The 22,760-nt window shown below is 33.8% G+C and overlaps 1 protein-coding gene across 2 annotated transcripts in view; it reads right to left on the reverse strand.

Annotated features, from left to right (window-relative positions):
* The window catches only part of LRP12 (LDL receptor related protein 12), a 71,942-nt gene that overhangs the window by 19,951 nt on the left and 29,231 nt on the right, over positions 1 to 22,760 (reverse strand). The window contains exons 2-3 of one of the 2 annotated variants that reach the window (XM_072774197.1): positions 16,943 to 16,999; positions 528 to 663 (exon numbers count right to left, since the gene is read on the reverse strand). In XM_072774197.1, coding sequence (XP_072630298.1) covers positions 528 to 663; positions 16,943 to 16,999 — 193 coding nt within the window. The remainder of the gene's footprint in view (positions 1 to 527; positions 664 to 16,942; positions 17,000 to 22,760) is intronic. The other variant, XM_072774196.1, reaches the window with a different exon arrangement.

Consider the following 22,760-nt stretch of genomic DNA (forward strand, 5'->3'; position numbering starts at 1 on the left):
TATCCTAGCATAAGTTCTTTTGTTTCAAAGTTATAAAAAAAGAGATTTTTCTAGACACATTATCAGCTTGTTTCAAGTTTTATATACATACATATACGTAGATAAACACTATAATCATGTTTTAGCTTGTTAAGATAGAGGACTCTACTAATGAGACTAAGGTTATGGGCTAGATCTCCAAATGGATTAGTGAGTTTTGTTTATTTGTCCCACAAAGATTACACTCTTGATCCTAACAGGCTATTGTGCAAATGTGCACCTTTTGTTAAAAGGTCGTCTAAAAGAATATGGATGGCTCAGTGGAAATCCATTACCACCATCAGAAAATATCCAAAACACCCACCCTTATAGTAGGGGAAGAATGGCTATTATTCCTACCCTTAATATGGTACTGGTAGCTATAGTTTATTACATTTTTAGAAAATTGTCTTTTTATGTAACTGCATGCTGAGTGATAATACTGGGAAACTGATTTTGTATTTTGTAATAAAATATTACATAGTAATTCAGAAAGGTATCAGAATTACCTTATAGTAATGATTTCCCCTGGATTTGCCCGTATGAACCAGCTGCAGTTGATTTTGGCAGGATATTCAGAAGGCCAGCCTGGGCTTGTGATTATACCACTTGGTGCTCGAATTTGTTCTGGAGTCTCTCCACAAGCTGGAAGAAGCCAAAGCAATCTTAGCTAATTATTATACTTTAAAACAAAGCAGTAAGTAAATCAGTGTTGATTAAAAAACAAACAAAAACAAACCCACACTGCAGACATCAAATCATATACAATAAAATACAGTATCATCAACCTTAAAGATCTTTTATTATTCTAGTAAGATATTTTATTTTCTTCCCTTTTGGTCAAATTATCTCATTCTAATTAAGTATACATTTTGGAGAGGCATGGAAGTTTTCCAACTGGACCCCTTTCAATAACAGTTTAAAGAGTCAGGATTAATTTACTAGGTTTAGCCATGGCTATTGATCAACTGATCCATCTATCTTTTTTTGAAACTCACCTTTTAAATTCATTTTCTTTATTTATTATAAACTATAAAGTTCCATGGTTACTAAACTACTGTGTTTAGATCCTTAAGAGTACCATTTTGGTTTTTGGATACTTTAAAATAGTCTTCTTAACAAAATAATTCAGGGAAGTATATACAAACACAATAGTAAGATGCTGGATTGTTAAGAAGTTAGTGGATGATTGGATAAAGACAGCAAAACATTATACTTCAAAATTACTGCAAAGTAGTTCTTTAACTTATTTTGTTCCTATTTTCAAATTTTATTACAGGGTGATAAATGATTCCTAAATTATTTTAAAAATAAAGGCTTGAAAAGGTGATTAAAATACCATTATGTTTAGATATCTGAATTTTATGAAGAAATACAGAACATGCTTAAACTACTACCAACACTTTTCTGGTTTATTCTCCTTGCACTACCTTGAACTCTCACACTGATACATACAGTGCACATCTGACCTATTCAGAAGTTAGCAGATAATGTGACAATTTATTCTCCCTCAATTTAAAAAATAGTCATTCGGCTACAAAAAAATACATGATGAATGTTTAAGCTTTCAAAAATTTAAAAACTTAGAACTTCTTACTTGATATAATTCAACATATTAGATTATTTGATTTTTAAAATAGCAGCAGATTAGATGCAGCAAATTAGAAGTGAGGAGAGTAGCTACTATGGGTATAGAGACGGTTATTAGAAGTAATGGGGGGCAATTTTCAGAATAAAAAAAATTACATGCCTAACTAAAAAAGCACATCTCAGAACTGTATAATACTGCCTATTTTCCAAAAAGAGAAGATTCTCTTTTCATAATAATTAGCAGTCATACCTAGCTAAAAGAGTTATTGAGAGAATACATGAATCCATGCAAGCAAAGTGCCTAGTGTAATATGTGGTCTGAACTTTGATGCTTTTTGAGTTCTGCTGTTTAAAAATTAGTTCACCCAATTTGTAGATAGGCAAGTATTCCTATTACGATTATAATTTGTAAAAATGGCCTTTATAACAGAGGTTACAGTCTATTCAATAAGGTTAGAATAATAAGTATATTATGCAATTTAAAATTTTTTTTATCTATAATGATCAAAATAAAGCAAGCTACATTGCTCAAAGAATCAATCTTCATTTCTGCAGAATAAACCATTTCCTGAAGAAAAAAATGTGATCTAGATTTTAAAAGTATACTTTACTGAAGAAAAAATGTTCATGTCTAAAATGGGTCTACCCTGGAATTAGGGGTACATTGCACCAAAGGGATCTTGTTTTCAATTACTTTTAGAAAATAGCCTCACAATACAGAATACAAGGATATAATATATCAAGAGCCTATTACACATATTACTGCACATCTTACTTCAACACTTAGAGTTGAAGCTTCCAATTTTTTTCTTGTTAAATTTCAATTTGAGTAAAATTTCCCTTACAAAATTTTTTTAAAAAAATTTTGATGAATGATAATTTAGAAAAGGATTGAATTTACCCTAATGTGAGCTTACTGACAATGAAGTGCCAGAGTTTTGCTTTTAACTTTGCTCTTATGAGTTATCATCATAATAATTAAAGAAAAAGATATCCTAAAGCACTTATAAGGACTTTTTTTTTTCTTCATTAGCTCTTGCCAAAGCATTTGGGAGTAGTATACTAAAACAAAACCAGGTAGGAATGAATAACTTAGAGCAAAGCAGACAATTTGTTAGCCTTTAAAAAATGGATAGAGCTGATATAGGAGAAAAGCTAGGAAGAATTTTACTAGGTTTTATTAGGTTTTGTTTTAAATTTCTCCCCCCTGAATACCTGAGAAACCCATAGGTGGTGCTCTTATACCAAAAACTAAGTATGTTATGTTCTGATAGGGATGGCTCAAAAAAAACTGTGAATACTTTACTTTCTGTATATACAACTGCCCAAGGATAAGATACACCACCCATAAATAAGAATGCATATTTTAAGATTTAGTACTTTACATTTCTAATTGAATAAGAGCTTTAAAAACAAAACTATAGTATCATGTTTCTCTCTTAATTGGTTATGAATACGTATTTTGACTTAATTTTGCACATTTGCAACATGACTGAGTTTGGCATTTTGTTTCAAATCCAGCTGGTGGCTTTTTATCAACACATTTTTTGCATGTACAATACATTGGGCATGTAGATAAATATACTCTAGAACAACCATTGCTTATTCCTTTCTCTAAGAAAGAATAAATTCAAATGCCAAGAGTAAGATTAACATTAGAAACCATTAAGAAAGTTTTCTGTCTCTTTTGGGTTAAGAATTTGCACATATATAGATCTACATATATACGTATGTTATGTACGTATCTATCTATATATATCTGTATCTGGGTAGATTTGGAATAGTAAGACCTAGATGCTATCTGTTCTAACTGCTATTCACTGGCTTTGTCATTGTATAAACTACTAAACCTCTTTGGGTCTTGGTTTCCTTATGTGTTAAAATAAGAAGTTGCTACCCTAAAGTCTATTTCAGCCCTAAATCACACCCACCCCCATCTACCATCATCATGATATATTTCTACTGCATTTCTGATGGCTCATCAGGATATACTCATAAATTTTTCCTTATTTTCTCACTTTTCATTTTTTCTTTGGCCTATTGAAACCAGACTTCCAATTCTTAACTCCATAAAAATCTTGCTAGCAGGCAAGAGCATCAATGACCTCACTGCTGAATCCCAGGGATGCTCAATCTCCATCCTACTTGATCTCTCTGGAGTATCTCAGAGTGATTTGTTTTTTCTTGATACCATATACTACCTTGACTTTGCTGACATCATTTCTTCTTGCTCTCCTATCTGTGACCATTCTATGTTAGTTCTCTAGCTCTAGATCATCCTCTTCAGCTAGCTTCTGGCAGGCTGGTGTTTGCAGATCATTCCCATTCTACTCTCCTCACTCTCTATGAAAGGTCTCATTCCCCCCTACAATTTCAGCTATAATCTATATAGTTCATGGGTTTAAGATCTTTAATCCAGAGATTTTTTTTTGTAGTCAAATGCCCACTGGACATTCTAACCTCAAATTCAACATGATCAGAACAGTGTATTTCCCAAATCTTTCTTTATCCTATATTCTAAATCTTTGTTGTCTTAGGCATCAGCTGGTTAAAGGAATAGTCACCTAATTCAAATAAAAAGGAAATTTAGTTTAATATTACAGGTGATTTCAAGGATTTCCAAGCATAGGAAATAAATCAGGACTTAACATAGACTAAAACCAGAAATTTCCAAATACTGAAACTGCCTTTATCACCACTTAGGCCTGCTTTGTCTCCCAACATCTACCCCAATTTTCCAAAAGATTTTCTCAGAGTCCTCTATTTTTTTTAAAGATTTTATTTATTCATTTGAGACACAGAGCTACCAAGAGAGAGAAAGATATGAGCAGGGGGAGGGGCAGAAGGAGAGGGAGAAGCAGACTCTTCCCTGAGCAGGGAGCTTGATGTGGGATTGGATCCCAGGACCCTGGGATTATGACCTGAGCTGAAGGCAGATGCTTAACCATCTGAGCCACTCAGGTGCCCCTCTGAGTTTATTATTTCAGTGTCTTCTAATGATTCCCCATTTCTAACTCATAGTAACCCTTCAGCTCAAATATCTACCATCACCTGTAATTTTGTTTTTCTTAGTTTATTTTATTTCTATTAGCATTATTCATTTTATATCTTTTTATATGAAAGATTTGGTTAAGTGTTTGACTCTTGGTTTCAGCTCAGGTCATGATCTCAGGGTTGTGAAACAGAGCCCCACGTTGGACTCCACCCTCAGCAGGGAATTGGCTTGAGGTTCTCTCTCTTTACCCTTTCATCCCTCCCCCCAGTTCACATGTGCATGCTCTATTTTTTTTTTTTTTTTTGGCTCTCTCTAAAATACATAAATAAATCTTAAAAAGTAAAAAAGTAAAATATTTTTTAAAAATTTTAAGTAATCTCTACACCCAATTTGGGGCTTGAATTTACAATCCTGAAATCGAGAGTGGCATGCTTTACTGACTGGGTCAGTCAGGTGCCTGAATTACACTTTTTATTTTTGATTAAATTGTTCTCCATTAGAAGTAAATGTCTTCAAGGAGTAAATATGAAGCCCAGAGGATATGGATGCAAAGTCTGGACTGATTTTAGGTATAAATGTCGGGGTATTTGACTGCATTAGCATTTGGATTGCTACTTTGTCAGGGCTATCCTTAACAAAGCTACATAGTTGTAAGTGATCTGTACCAATACTACTTTTCTCATAAGCCCTGTTAGTTTAGTGTTTAATTTTGTAGAATGTGAGATTTTCCAGAAGTGATTGTATTTGTGTTTCTTCATTTTGCTTAATAGATCTCTTAACAACCAGTATCAACTTCTGGTTCTTAGAATACAACATTTACAAAAAACATATACACGTAATTTACTCTGGTCAGTATCTTTAGGTATAAACAAGCATTCAGGCATTTTGGATGATGATAATTCACTATCTCTACTTTTGATAAATGAAACAGAAACTGCCTAAAGGGTTTCAAATGTTCATTCAAAAGACAGTAACTTTCCAATTGGACAGCATCTTCTCCTTATGATTATGTAGTAAATAGGTTATCTGATTAGCTCTAAAAAGCCTATTTAATTCATAGTGGTCCTAAGAGGGCAACTGGAATGAAAAAAAAAAATGAAAGAAAATGGCATTTTTATAATGCTAGTGGTTAAGTTATACTCAAAGGCTAAACTAAATATATACACTATTTAACTTATCCGGTTATCAATTGAGAAAGGGAGAATTAACTGAGGAATGAAGAGGTAGAGATTCTCTGATGGTGTTCTCAATAAGATTTGGTATTAGTTTTCAGCTGGAAAATACTAAGATCTCACTGCACAGTTTAGAAAATGGCAAAACTGAAATACTCAAGACTTCTTCATGTTTAACCTGATACTATTTCAATACTCTCAAAGAAAAGCAAAGAACTATGGTTTTAAGCAAGATTAATGCACCATAGTGATCAAATTTAAAGAAATCATTTCAAAATTAGGAAGTGTTAAAAAAACCTCTATTTTATAGGAAACATGGCAGAGGAGAGGAGAGGATGACTCCAACATAATGTCAAAGGAAATGCCCTTCAATTTGAGATTTCACGGTTTTAAAGCCTAAGAAAAAAGAGGCAGGCAAGGAAATGTATGATTAGAGCTGAACTACCTGTAAAGGAAACAAAAATGACAATTTCCTGTTCTACAGATGAAGAACTGCGTTTCTTTTCAAAGCTGACAAGAAAAAAAAAAAAAAAAAAAAAAAGCTGACAAGAGTTGACACTTTACAACTTCAAGTAGTTGAGACTACAAGTGACATGGAATCTTTGTGCTTTGGTTTTAGTAAACCACAAAACTGAGATGCAAATAAAAATCAACTATGCTTTACTGACCACTGAAGTACATAAAATACATATGGAAGGCACACAAGAAGAGCATTTAGAGAATTCATGTTCTCATGGAAATTGCAGTTTTGTAAGAACAAGATATGCTTATTCACTTAATCCAAGAAACATATAAACAGTTTAGAGAACATACAAAACAATATAGTCCTGAATAATATAATGCACTTTAATTTTAATGCATGACACAGGCATATGGCATTATTAAACAGACACAAAGAGACCCACACATACAAAAACACCCCTGCCATATGGAAGTATAGCACAGCGAGGGCTTACTTGACTATATTAACATAGCATTTCTTTCACAAAACAGAAGTAGGCAGTCATAGTAAAGAAAGAACACATTCCAAATCAGAAAAATTTAATGACCCAATTCCGTAGACACCAGTCAAGCCAAGGTAGGCTTCTATGAAAAGAAGTAATGTGATGCAAAGAAAGAAACTGGTGAGGCACAGAGGTCAGCTAAGAAGCAAATACAGAAGCTCCTCTAACCTGTAAAATTTTACTTCACAGAAATTTCACTAACAAGAAGAATAATATGTTCAGTCTGTTTATAAGCAAAAGATAGCATTTATAATCAGCGGTGGTCACTATCATTTGGCTGTCTCACTTTTCAGAATATGGTGTTTTTATAAATATTAACTCCATTATGGCTGATAATACAAAAGCAATTCCAAATGCTGAAATCACTATTGAGAAGAATTTAATTCCAATGGAAATGGATGTTATTAAAAAAATGCCATCTCCTAGATAAAGAAGCAGTAAGCAAAGGGGACTACGGAATGGCCACAGAGGATGTGAGAAAGAAGATTCTTAAGGCTGACGAGGAAATCACACGACACATGGAAAAAGACTGTGCCTGTGCGAGCAATACCAGGCGTTGAGACATGGAAAATTAGGATATGCAGACAGATGATTAGCATGAAAACCAGACACCTACTGGTCCAGTTAATTTAGGAGAAGGGCAGCAGTTTGAAATTTAAAGGTTAAGTATGATAACACAAGGCTAAAGATTAGATTCCTATTCCAAGTCAGAGGTTTATGGTTCATGAGTTGAAGGCCTGTGCATATAATCAAAGTGAAGAGTGTGTGATCAGGCCTGTGGATCCCATGACTAATGATAATGTTGCTGTCAGGTACTTCCCTTTAAAAAAAAATTATTTTAGAGAGATGGAGGGAGGGGCAAAAGGAGGGAGGGAGAGAATCTCAAGCTGACTCCTTGCTGAGTACAGAGCCCAACATGGGGCTCAATCTCATAACCCTGAGGTCATGACCTGAACTGAAATCAAGAGTTGGATGCTCACCCTACCTGAGCCACCCAGGCGCTTCTCAGGCACTTCCTTTTAACTCTTAGCGTTATTTAATTCTTAGTACTATAATTCTCTTCTTCTTATTCTGATTTAACAGACAATAAAAAAATGGAGGCACAGAGAAATCAATTTTCCTAAGACCACAAAAAAGCTAGTAGGTGTCACAACAGGGATACAAACCCAGGCAATAGGCTTCGGAGGCTGCACTCCTAACCAATATGACACACTACTGACCTATGAAGCTCCCTATGACACTTGGAATAATTATCAGGAAGATAGAGGGAGCTGCCTCAACAGAATTTCAGTAAAGATAAAAAGTAATCTATTTTGGAAAAAAGTTCTCTTGGTCCTGTATAAACAAATACTTACTTATAGGTAAGACATTTAGGGCATGGGGTAGAATGGCAGCGTAAGTGTAGTGAAGGCTTATGGAGATGTTTCAAAAGAAAGCAAAACAGAGAAGGGGGAAAGGAGGGAAGACTAGGGGACTAACAGAAGATGATAGTATTCTTAATGTCTATGGGCCATTGAGAATACCGGGTAAGTTATCAAGTAAGCATTAGAATCTGCAGATGAACAAAGCGCAAGAATGGCCCTTTGTCAGACTGTCCTATAGGACATAGCTAAACCCTGACAACCTCCACAGGAGACGAAACAAACCCATCATTACGAAGAAACGACTTCAGTTTGAAAGTTCTCTTCTTGGAACTTTACTAGGTTTGTTGCCCATCCCAGTGTTTTGACTTCTTTGACCTTTCGTTGCCCAGACTCCTTGAATACCCAGTATGTGAGCTGAGCTCTCACACAGTATAAATGTCAGAATAGTCAACACACTGAAGGTGGACAGAACTGGAAAGAGACAGACACTGGACATGGGGAGTATTCCCTTAGATGCACTCCACATTTCACTCCAATTTTTTCAGCAAAGTCAGAAAACTGAACTTCCTCTTTTTAAAAAAATATTTTATTTATTTATTCATGAGAGATAGACAGAGAGAGAGAGGCAGAGACACAGGCAGAGGGAGGAACAGGCTCCATGCAGGAAGCCTGACGCGGGACTTGATCCCAGGTCTCCAGGATCATACCCTGGGCTGAAGGCACTAAACTGCTGAGCCACCCGGGCTGCCCTGAACTTCCTCTTTTATGGAAACAATTACTAGCACTATAACAACAATATTTACTAGTCTAAGATGGGAAGGTTTTTAATTGTCATTTAAAAAATAAGAATCAGCACAAGCAAAAAAAATATATTAATCTATCACTCCCACTCAGGACTCTCATTATTTTCAAACCTAGTACTAGAAATCACACATTTCTATTTTGAGCAAGAAATCCTACATCCAGCTGCTTATAATTAAATGAATACTCCTTTGCATTAGCACAGATACTTAAGAATGAATGTAGGAAAAAAAAAAAAGAAGAATGAATGCAGCAATATATTTATTCCTATTATTTTAAACAATGTTTTTTGAGGACCAAAGTATTTCATGTGGTCTTTAGTTCTAATCAAGACAGGTAACTCTTTAGTTTCTTAAAGGTCACTAATGTTCAGAACAAACAAACATAATGATCCAAAGCTACATGGCAGTAAAATAAAATGTATTTTTTAAAAAGTCAAAAGAGGCACAAAATATAGGAAAAGGAGGAAAAACAGAAAAAAAAAAAAAAAAGCCATACAGTTTTTTCCAGTTCCAAAAGGGTCATAGCACAATATGAGTAAGATAAGGAGAGTAACCTTAAAAGAACCATCCAAGCAGCTTTATCCTAAAATTTCTAAGTTGTAAGAGTAATTTTGAATTTTGCCAGCAAAGCATAAGATAAGGTAAATAGAGAAGATTCAACCTTTTATACCTTTTTTTAAGGGCATAAAAGGGCAATTTTTTCCTGTAAGGACATAAAAACTATTGATATGGTACCTATATTTTCCAATTTAAGTACTACAGAAGACTAAAATGCTAAGCAAGCTACTACTTCTATTTCTTGAATAGGAAAAAAAATAATTTTGAAGCTTACTGTGCAATTCTTGCTAGAAAAATAGATGAGGTAAAGCAGAAATCAGCATCTGAGCAAACATAAATTGGCCTTGATGCTCATGATTTTCTAAGCCATCTTTATCAGTTTTGACATAGTTTTTTAGTATACTCACGTCTTTTTTTATAGGGTGTTTTAGTCTTAGTAAACTGTTAAGAGTGATACCCAGAAATAAATATACGATCCAGAATGTGTTTAGAAGAGGAGTAAAGAAGCATTTCCAGGGGTGCCTGGGTGGCTCAGTCAGTTAAACATCTGCCTTTGGATTGGGTCATGATCCCAGGATTCTGGGATCCTGCTCAGGCTCAGCAGGGAGCCTGTCTCTCCCTTTCCTTTTGAGCCTCCTCCTCACTCATGCTCACACACACTCTCTCAAATAAATAAGTAAAATCTTGAAAAAGAAGAAGAAAAAGAAGAAGAAGAAGAAGAAAAAGAACTACTACTACTACTACTACTACTACTACTACTACTACTACTGCTTTCATCTACTTTGTTCTGGATACTGTATTTCCAGTACTATAGCTTAAGATCAAATCAGCTTTAACTGACATGGAGCTATTAATCAACTGAAATTCAAAGTCCACTCTGCTCATCTGCCAAGTGACTGGCTTTTGCATAACAGCTGCATGGTACACCCAATTCAAATTCAGGCTTTAGCAAAAGCACAAATAATTAACATGCTATCATACTTTGAAAAATTATTCTCAAAGTAGAAAAAGAATTATTCTTTTTACAGTTACAGAGTAAAAAAGTTACAGAGTAAAAAAGAAAATGTCAAATGTTTGACTGCAATGTGTTAATACCTTCACTGGATCTGGCCCACTCACCCCAGTGGGTGAGATTCGCTTCCACCATCTAAGCATCACACACTTCTGTCATGTTACAAACTGTTCTGTTGATGGTCTTGGTGTTTACACTTCCTGTTCTGATGCTGAATTTATGCACTGCTTCTTATAATAATGTTATATAAAATTATACTATAAAATAGGCAATTTTGCAATTAAAGACTTTATAATACATGAAATATGATTATGATTATATAATATAGAACTATGCTTCACATAAAATATATTAGTGTATGATAAAACACTGTAATATTTAATTATATACTATGCAATGCTACATACAAAAGTACAATACATAAAATTATAATACTACCATTACTTAGTTTCAAAGAGTGCTCTACTCCAGAAGCTTAAGCATCTCATAAACTCTCTGAATACAGGCGATGCCTTTAAAAATTAATAGTATCCTAAAACATGTATTACTTTTTAAAAAATGTACTCTGTCTTGTATTCTCTATTCACTTTATTCATTTGAGGGAGAGTTTCTTGGCTTTACATTATGTTCTATTTTTTTATATTCTGAAATCCTAAAAATCCTAATGGGTTCAAAATCACCTAAAGTATAATAAACTTTCTTCCCTTTCTTCATTTAAAACATGGGTAAAAGATACACTATATAATATTGGTCAAAAGAACTGGTGAAATTCTTATTAGTAAATTTAGTAGGAAGTCTAGTATTTGAATAATTGAAAATATTAAAATCACATAGGAAAGGTACAAAGGACCACTCATACCTGCTTTATTCATGCAACTTCTCTATATTTAAAAAATAATTGAAAACTGCTATCAAATAATTATAGTTTAGGTTTTATTTTCTTTGAAAAGATCTGAAAATTCTAGGAAAACAGAAGTGTTTTCAGACTGGATGATCTTCCAGGGAAACTTGAATACGACATTATAGTATTTAAGCCTAAAACAGTAGCTAAAAACAAAAGCCACTTTACTATAGTGCTCTACACTAATGCAAAATATTACTAATTAATTTGTAAGCAAAATAATTGCAATTTAGAAAATAACATCCTAATTAAAAAGGCCACAATTAATAACTATTTGTTTTAAAGGCTTATAGGATCAGTAGCGTAGTAGGCCTTTGAGTACTAAAATACAAATTGTTAAATGCAAATACACAAAGGTGATGACTTTTTAAAAAAGATTTATTTATTTGAGCGAGAGCACATGTGTGCATGAGTGAGTGGGGGAGGGACAGAAGGAAAGCATCTCAAGCAGACTCCCAACTGAACAGGAAGCCTGAAGTGGGGTTTAATCCCACAACCCATGAGATGATGACCTGAGATTACAACCTGAGCCAAAACCAAGAGTTGAGAGCTTAATTGACTGAGCCACCCAAATGCCTCGGTGATGACTTTAATAGAATAAAAATTCTGACAAAACAAAGGGAGAAGAGTACTTAAAAACTACTTGAAGTCTATTTTATATATTCTGCTAATTCAGTTAATATGCGTATTAAGAAAGAAACTTCCAAACTTGATATTCTCTTTCTCAGCAATCAGAAATGTGGCTTTGCTTCACAAAAAATTCCATGTTAAATATAAAGTAGACTCAAGATCAAGCTAACCTCAGCTACAGATGTTATAAGGTAGGAACATTTAGAAGCTGCATCAATGATGAATTGGGAACAATGTGATAATCTTCACATGTAAAAACCTTCTATTTGAGAAAGCAGCAAGCTCCAACATCTGTTCCTATTAGCAACCAAAATCTTCTTTAAATTTCAGGGTAGTTTTGCCTAACCATAAAAGAAAGCCAATCTCATTCTCTCATTCTTTGCAATGTCACAACTCTAGGCCATGAGTTAAAAAGAGAAGTAAACAATTAAATTTCTGAACAGTCTGGGGAAAATAAAAGGTTAGGACTTCAATAGAAACATAGAAAAGTTAAATGAAAAAAAACATGATCATACCCAAGGTAAGTGTCCTCATTCACTGCAGATAGTTGTACAAATTGGTACAATCCTTTTTGAAAGCAATCTCTCAAAAGGTTTCTAAGTTAAATTATTTATGATCTTTGATTTGATAGAGTAATTTCCACTTCTAGAAATCTATGCTAAAAAACAGTCTCAGAATAAAAAAAGGGCTAGATATATATTAATATGTCCCTTGTAACATGACCCAGAGGGAGAATCCATTGGAAACAATCCATTGATATGTTTAAGAACACCACAACATAGCCACTGAATGGAAACTATACAGGCATTAAAATAATGAGTATGAAAAAAATGTAGTCTATAAAATGTTAAATAGAAAGGGCAGAAGACAAAATCAGTTATAATGCAATGCATATATAATTAAGATATGCACAGAAAAAGGACAAATACATTTAAATACTGTTATTAATTATACTAATAATGCAGAGTTAATGGGTGACTTCCTTAATCTTTTTGCTCCTTTTTCCATGTTTCCTAAATGTTTAATGAACCTGGTATAATGAATAAATAAAATTTGTGAAAAACAAGTAAAAATCTTGATTTGGAAGTAATTAATAGAGAGGGCATTATGAAATTATTTCTAAAATTACCCTGTTTGAAATAAGTATCACAGATCAAAAAGTAAAATTTAGTTTAAAGAAGATAAATTAAAAAAAATCAAATAGATTTAATTTATGTAAAGGTCTTGTTATAAATCAGTCTGACCTAAAAAATGTCTCATTTTATGAAGCAGATGATCGGGAACTTAGCGGTTTTAAAAGTTTAGACATTTAAAGAACATGAGACATTTGATTTAGACATTTTTTAAAAAGAATATTAAAATAGCCTTCCTACTCTCTCAATATATAAAATTAAATTACTTGGCAGTGTGTAGGATATAATTTCATGATTTTCACATATTATTAGATTTATAAAAATACCATTTATCTTTTCTCTTTATCATATATATGAAAGCAGATTTGAAATTCTGGACAATGAAAAGTTCTAAATAAAAAACATATAGAAAATAAAATTTTATCCAATAATTTTTCCCCATTTTAAAATCACGGAGTGTAAAAAAATAAAAATAAAAAATACATCACTCAATATATACTTTTTGAAAATTTATGTTTTCTTATGCCAAAACCCGTAGTGTAAGAACCAGCAAAAGGACTGACTGAACTCTCTTGGCAAAGATCTGAGAAGGAGGAAGACAAAAATGAATTATTAGAAATAGAAACAAATTATCCCAAGCATAAGAACCAAAAATATATTATCAATCAGAAATAATTCCCATAATTCACATGAATTCTCAAAATTCATAATGAAGAAACTAATTACTTGGTGCTATTCATAATAAAATAAGAAAAATTAATTCTGTCATTTACTACTCACTAGATATTATAAATGGGCCTTTTATAAATTCATCGTTTTACCTAATACGCTTATTATTCATCATATGATTTACCACATTGAGACATTAGAGGTACATTTTACACATACCTATTTCCTCCATTAAATAAGTTCCTTGAGACAAGAATATTTTACTCATTAGTTACTCCCACTCTTCTTGGTGTAAGGACGTTAGGTGCTTAATACCTGCTAAGTGAATATTATTCATTACAGATATGGCGACTGTATATCCTACATTGTCCAGGACCATCGTGGTTCTGTCTGTAGTGCCAGAGCAATTACAACTAGTATACCCTTTCACTTTGAAAGTGTACTGATTTGCACAATAAACTACCTGGAAACACTAACTGTAGACAAGTGAAAATTATTTCTAAAATTGTCAGTACAATTTCCAAAATGCACAGAATGACTGGACAAGAGCACTGAGCACGGTCAAAGAGAGTAGCCGAGGAAAAAAGAGACCAGGTGAGGAGCAGGAGCCACTCTGCTCCTCACCTGGACCTGGTGCCTCTGGGCTCCACCTGGGCCTCAACCTGGACCTGGTCTTTTTGGTCCCCACCTGAGCCTCATCTGGTCCTGGTGGCTCTGGGTCCCACATGGGGCTCACCTGTACCTGCTGACTGTGGTCCTCACGTGGCCCTCACCCAGACCTGGTGACTGGTATGTGAGGAGTCTGCTCCAGATTCCCCCTCTCCCTCCACCCCTCCCCACTGCACCCTCTCTCAAGTAAATCTTCTGAAAATAAAAAAAAAAAAATTGGGGTTGACGACTTCCTACACATCAATGTGCAACTGAATTGTCTTCATATATGTCAAACAAAATAACGTATTACAAAAGACTGAATGCAGAAACAGATATGAGAATCCAGCTATATTCACTTAAGCCGTTCCTTAAAGACTGCAAAATTATAAAACAATGCCATTCTTGATGTTTTTGTTTTGGAAAGTTCATTTTTTATAAAATTATTTTATGCAATATTCATGACTGTTATTTACAAATAAATTAATGCATTTTAAAACAATTTCCCAGTTTTAATTTCAAATACAGTAAATATCAGTAACTATAACCTACACAAAAAAAATGTCTTTGAAGTCCTTGTTATGGACTAAATTGGGTCCCTTCAAACTCAGTTTTTGAAGTCCAATGTTACTGTATTTGGAAATAGAAAAAAAAAAAAAAAAGGAAACAGAACCTTTAAGGAGGTAAATGAAGTTAAATGAGGTCATAAGGGTAGGATCCAATCCTATAGGACCTAGGGTCCTTACAAGAAGAATAAAAGACACCAGGAACCTCTCTGCATACTGATGAAAGGCCATGTGAGGACACAGAAAGAAGGGGGCCATTTGCAAGCTAGAAAGAAAGATCTCACCAGAAACCAATCCTTCTAGCACCTTGGTCTTGAACTTCTGGCCTCTGAAACTATGAGAAAATAAATATATCTGTTATATATACCACTCAGTCTATGGTATTTTGTTATGAAAGTCCAAGTAGATTTACATGGTCCTTCTAAGACCAAAATTTTTGAAAATCCCTGAATTAGATAATGTCATTTGATTGTGTAAGTTCAAATGTTTGTATACAATCTTCTTACTTCATAGTGACGACTTGGAAACATAATCACAATCCTCATTAGCTATTCAAAATAGAAAAAGGGAGAAAATTAAGGTTATCTTTCATATAAGCTTATTTTTGCTTGATGTGTAGAATCACACAACTGGAGGACAAGAGAACCGCGACATAAACTGTGAAAGGGTCTAAGCTGACTATGAAGGCACTTGCTTTCATTTTCAGAAAACCATACTTGTCCATGTGTTTGGCTCTGCAAATTAACTCTTAGAGGTTTTAAGTCTATTAACTTAGTGAATATAAAATCAGGTATAGGGCAGCCCCGGTGGCGCAGCGGTTTAGCGCCGCCTGCAGCCCAGGGCGTGATCCTGGAGACCCTGGATCGAGTCCCACCTCAGGCTCTCTGTATGATGCCTGCTTCTCCCTCTGCCTGTGTCTCTGCCTCTCTCTCTCTCTGTCTCTATGAATAAATAAATAAAAATCTTTAAAAAAAATAAAATAAAATCAGGTATAAAATAAAAAACTGTTTTGCTTCGTGTGTGGAAAAAATAACCAAAGTACAAGATGACATGAATAAATTAATCAGTACATTGATAAATACACAAAGTGTAATATTTTTTAACCACATAAAACTTACCAAGAGTAAAGGGAAATAATAATATAATGGTAAGAAACTCTATCTCAGTATTTGCAAAAATAAAAGACTTTGCTCCTCTAAGTAATTACAGTTGATACAGCAAAAATGGAAACAAAGCTGAGAAAGGCATATTAAGAATGAAAATTATAAACAAAACAAAACAAAACAAAAGAATGAAAATTATAATAGTTATAGGTCTATACATAATTAATAAGTTATACGGTCTTAGCCTCTGAGTGGGAAAAACACATTTATCTGAACAAGTTTCTGAATTTCATGGGTACAAATATGTTGTTGCATTGCTTTTTAGTAACATACAAATCGTGCACTCAAGAACAACAATTTTATGTATAGCAGTACTCAAATTAAAAAATCAAGCAAAATGCTTAATTTCTCAGGCTCTAGTACTAGAAATAGCATTTAAAATTACATTTTAATAAATTTCATTTCACTTAACTTTGTAAGGAAAGAAAATACTAATTCAACTTGAGATAACTTTTTTTTTTTTTGCTTCAATGTTTGTATGAAAAAATAATTATGCCATCTGTTTGGAAGAGTATAATCAATCCATGGGCATGCAAGTATCAATTTTATCTTATGAGAATTTCCCCATGTTCCAGTTACTTCATTCCTTATTACATGCTGCAAAAAGCAGTAATAATTTTTATAGCCAAATATCACTTTGTAAGATACCAGGTGGCTTTCAATATTTACCATATAAGTCATGCATGAAATTTAAACATTACAAAAAAATGACTTACCAGTTGACACTCCTGAAATATGCACATTTTCAGAATGTTCTGCAAGAGCACCATTTCCTAAAATTAAACATAATAATAAACTAATTTCCAAGATAAAATTTATAAAAGTTTTTCAGATTCTACCTCTGAAAGAAAATTATATAGTGCTACTTTGTAATATTCAGAAACTAAAGTCTCTTATAATAACTTTCAAAACAATACAATGAAGCGGCAAATTATAGTAGTAGCAGGGATAACAAAACATTTTGGAAATTGCAACAATGCAGCATGATACATATGAAGATCAAATATATACATCTGATTAATATCAGAAAAAAAATATCTGTATCAAAAGAGAATTCAGAACTATTATTAGGAAAGAGAGAATACTTTTTTTGGAGAGAGAAAGCATATGTGAGCAGGGAATGGGGCAGAGGGAGAGGGAGAGAGAACCTCAAGTAGACTTTGTACCTAGCACAGAGCTCAAGGCAAGGCTCGATCTTACAACCCTGACATCATAACCTGAGTCGAAATCAAAAGTCAGATGCTGAAGTGACTCGGCCATTTAGGGACTCCTAGAATCACATACTTCTTAAAAACAACATTCTACTAAGACCATGCATCAATCATTCTACAATGTGGTTACTGCATAAGAATGGTACATGTTGGTACATAAAAAATGTAATAATGTCTTACATTGTCTTCTAAATCTTTCAATCTCTTCTCAACCACAACTCTTAACAGGCTTAAGAGGAGGGACAGAATTGTACCCTACTCTGGTACCCACCAATTTCCTCTATCTCTTATCACAAAATTGGGGACATGGAAGCATGCAAATAACTGAAATAAGTTACTAAGAGTCACTTGAAACTACCATTTAAAGTGCTGAGGATATTCTCCTTCAATGAATGTGAACAGTGTCCCTTCAGGTATTCTTGCTTTTCTTGTACAAACTGCTCATCTTTACTTATAAAGTTTAGTCTCCCTCCAATCATTAGGTGAATTTGGCATTACAACAGCTCAGGAATCCAGCTAGTAGAGAAAGAATTCTTGCAGTAGGGCAGGGGAGGAAGCTAGGTGGGAGAAGCTTCAGAGGGCTAAGGGGAAGATTCTTTCTGATTGTTGAAAGAATAGAGACAATAGCAAGCATAGTAAGTAACAACTTGTCTTTTACAACCATGGCACTTCCATGAGTGCTTGATGACTATACAGCACCCCCCAGTGCACTCGGCTCTAGGAAGGCAGAACCTGTGTTTACTTGGCTCACCACTGCATACACTGTTCCTAGAGCAGAGCAGGTGCCCAAAGAGCTGATGAATGAATAAATGAGGGAGGTCATGATGATGAAGTCAAGTCATGTCAATTAAGCACTTGATACAGTGCGTGGCACACAGCACTGAACAGGTATTTACTTTTATAACTGTGTAAAATATGTTATTACTAAAGAAGAAAATAATAGCCATAAAACAACCTTTTAGTTCAACCACAGTGATGGCCTTCAAAATGAAAATAAATGTTTCCCTTCCATTAAAAATGACACAGTAGAAATGGTGACATAGATGTGTAAGCTGTAACAAGTACATAAATAAATCTGATTACAGGTAATTAAGTATTGTGCATTAATACTACAGAAGCCACGATTTATTTTTCCCAGCAATGTTAAATGCTACATACACAGAATTCAAACTAGAAACTACTCACCTATTTCTTTAGCACGTATAACTTATAAAAATTGGTGGCATAAATAAAATGATGTAATAACTGATTCAATAAAACAACTAACAAGATTTGCCAGAGGGCAGTATCAATTGCCAAAAGTTTTGCTATTCAACAAGCAGATCAGCAGTACTGGCATCATCAGGAACTTATCAGAAATGCAATTTCTGGCCCCACCCCAGATTATTGAATTTGAATGTACATTTTAACAAGATGCACCCCTATTCCCAGAGATTTGTATGCACATTAACATTTGAGTAGCATTGGCTTAAACCTTCTACTTGTATGTTAAATACAACCACAAATTATAGCTGCATAATCTGTGACCCTAACGTTTCCAATATCCTTAAGGTTGCATATTAAATTATCCTCAGGAAAGTTTTAATATTAAATATATTTCATATATTGATTTTTTAAAAATTTCAGTAGATAGACTAAGGATAGGCAGAAGGAAAAGAGTAACATAACGTAGTATTTACGACTGGACTCTGGACTGGATTGGCAGAATTTTAATATTAGCTTTACCACTTACTTGCTATGTAATTTAATTTAGGTCAAGTTACCTGACCTCTTTATGTCTTAACTTCATCTCTAAAATGGAGACTACCTATCTTATAATGCTTAGTAAAATTCTCTAAAATAGAAAAACAAAGAATTCAATTTAAACCTACATCAGCATTCAAACGAATAAACTAATATAGCTTTATAATAAAATATTCAGGGCAGCCCTGGTGGCTCAGCAGTTTAGCGCCGCCTTCAGCCCGGGATGTGATCCTGGAGACCCGGAATCGAGTCCCACGTCAGGCTCCCTGCATGGGGCCTGCTTCTCCCTCTGCCTGTGTCTCTGCCTCTATCTCTCTCTGTGTGTCTCTCATGAATAAATAAATAAAATCTTAAAATAAAATAAAATAAAATATTCAATAAACTGGATGGATTATCTATGTACTAACTTGGAAAGATATGTACATTAAGCTATATGTTTCAGAGTAACATTAAAATGTGATCTGATTAGAAATGTGATCTAATTTTAACGTTAAAATGATATATGCATAGTTAAATGCATATATTTATATAAGCAAATTATACACACACACATATATAAAAGAGTCTTAGGGTATACACAAATTGTAGAAGAAAAACTCTGGAACTGGAATTAGAGAGGAAGATCTAGTTTCTACACTTCAGCATTGACTGAATTTGTTACAACAGGTGTGGATTTCTTCAGTTTTTATTAATATTACTAAAAAATTAGGTGAAGAGAATATAGTTCATCTCCCACCATTCTAAGTAAACAAAGGTCTCATAAATATTGTGTCAAATAGCAAAAAATATTGTAATTTCATAAATGTAATATTAATGATTTTTAAAACTGATAAACAATAAAACATGATACTGCTAGTTTCCCGTAGATTTATTCTACCTTAAAAAAATCCTATTTGGAAGTTAAAAAAAATCAATGAAAATTTCTGTTAACATCAAACAACTATCCTCTTTCTTATGAGTATCACATCGAGTTAAGTGAGTTACTTTATTTATACTGCCATTCTAAAAAGTATTTTTACAAAGATGACAGTTATATAACACAACTATTTTGATATTATAAGCAGACTGCTCCCCCAAATCAAATTACATTCTAATGCCCTTCCTCCACCCCCCCCAAGAGAAGACAACTCCACACATATGAGGATATACACATACTATCTCCTTACTATACCTACAGTGTTCAAATGCAGCCATGCTAGATATTCTTTTAATTTTTTTAATTTATTTATGATAGTCACAGAGAGAGAGAGAGAGAGAGAGGCAGAGACACAGGCAGAGGGAGAAGCAGGCTCCATGCACTGGGAGCCTGACGTGGGATTTGATTCCGGGTCTCCAGGATCGCGCCCTGGGCCAAAGGCAGGCACCAAACCGCTGCGCCACCCAGGGATCCCCATGCTAGATATTCTTGCAAGGAGTCCCTTTTAGAGGTAGGTAACATGTACTAGAAAACATATAGTCTGATAAAACATTACTTCTATAACTATACAATAGTAACCAATTAATTAATGGATCAACAAATTAACTAGAAAAAAGTTTTCAAGTAAGAAAAAGTTTTATCATCACTTAAGTCAGAAAATAATGTATTACTACTTAAAATTTTTAGTTCCACTAACCAAATACCAAAGGTGATCAAGCTCCCTCTTTAAGTATTTTTCTTTCCAAAATGCAAGATGGCTTTCAGTTTCTGACTGCAAACAAATGGGAGAGAAAGAGTCTTCCAAAAGAGATACTGTTTTAGAAAAGAGGCCACACCACATACGATGGTGAGCCTGAGCTCTGGAACCAGAAATTATCCCTAGCTCTACTATTTATTTAGTCATGAACCTTAATTAAACTACTTCTCCTAAGATATGGTTTACTCACCTAAACAATCAGGATGTCCTTATTAAGAGAATGCCTAAATTTATGTTCTGCATCCCTATTACTTTGTAATGTTCTGTTTATTTATTCTTTTTAAGAACTGAAGTTCTTAAAGAATAGCTAATAAACACAGCTAAGATTTGATAAATATGTGCCAGCCAAATCCTAAGTGCTTTACAAACCTTCCCTCAGCTCATCCTTAAAACAGTTAATTTTAGAGATAAGAAAACCAAAACTTCTAGCAATTTAGAAATTTTTCAAAAAGCTAGTAATTGGATGAATTGAAAAGTCAAATCTACAGACACTAAGAAGTTTGTGTTCCTTACTTTTTAAAAAGAATTCAGAATGAATATATTTCTTGTTTACAAAAAAAAAAAAAATAGTACTTAGCTTTCAGAATGAAAGCCCACCTGCCACAGAGATTACAGTTTGTAAGTGGTAAAGTCATTGGTTCAAAAGTTAATGAGCAGCATTTACAAGGTATTTATGTACTTGGCAACCTACAATCTCATTTTCTATGTGCAGTTAGAACAGCTATCAAACATAAATACATACATACACGCAAAAGCAAACATCATTTCTATTTTGCAACTATACTAAAGGAAAAAGCCCAAAATCCTAATAGGGCTTACCAGACGCCACAGTCTGGTTCTTCCAAACCACTTCAAAAGCTTCATCTTGTGATCTGCTTTTCTATTCTATTTCTTCTTTTCAGAAACGGATTTCTCTTACAAAAGTATCAGCTGTCTCTCTCTTGTCTTTAGACTTTCCTTTAATACTATTTCTTTAGACAGGTATCTCCAGATTTCCCCATACTAGATTAGGTCATTCTGTTAATTGGCTCCTATAGTATCTAATACTGTTGCTTTTTGAAAATCTACCACACTTGTGTTATCTGTGTCATATCTGTATTTCCCACCAGATCTTAATCTTGGCAGCAGGGCTTGGGGGGTGGTGTGATGTGGTGATGGGAAATAGCTTGGGTTTGTTTTGTTTTGCTGACAAGTGACTAGCAGAGAATATAACATATAGTAAGAGATACCTAGTCCATATCTGATACGTAGTCCATATGGGCTCAAATAGACGAATAGGTCAGTACACAAGAAAGAGGCATAGTCCTAGTCTCAAAGAGTCAACAATCTATTGAGAAAATAACAAAAAATACATGAAACAGAAACAAATGTATAAACACGAAGTAAAATTAGCAAGCTTCTTATTCAAGTGGGAAGCCCTAGAGACTTTTCTACTAAAAATAGGAATGGAAGACAGGTGGATCCATCATAGTTATTACTATTGGCTAATGCAATTAGACAAGAAAAAGCAATTATAAACCTAAGAATTGAAAAAAAGGAGGTAAAATTGCATCTATCTGTAGATGACATAATTGTATATATCTATTTGGAAAACTGAAAACAGTCAACAGAAATATTTTTCTGTTTTCAAACAGTATTATTTTTCAAACAGTATTAAAAATTAGTAAAGTAGCAGGATATAAAATACAGCATACAGAAATCAAGAGCCTTTTTAATACAAACAAGAGCCAGTCAGAAGATAGAGACTCATTTTTAGTAGCAACAAAAAATGGTATTTAAAAACTCTGACCCAGAACTCCTGCTATTGTTCATGACAGAATAATTAGTGATGGGATCAGTAATTCTGCTATGAACAACTAAAAAAGTTGGAAAAAAACATGAAAAAATTTCAGACACTGGACAACAGA

This window comes from Canis lupus, chromosome 14 (genome assembly GCF_048164855.1).
Source record: "Canis lupus baileyi chromosome 14, mCanLup2.hap1, whole genome shotgun sequence".
Taxonomy (NCBI): domain Eukaryota; kingdom Metazoa; phylum Chordata; class Mammalia; order Carnivora; family Canidae; genus Canis; species Canis lupus.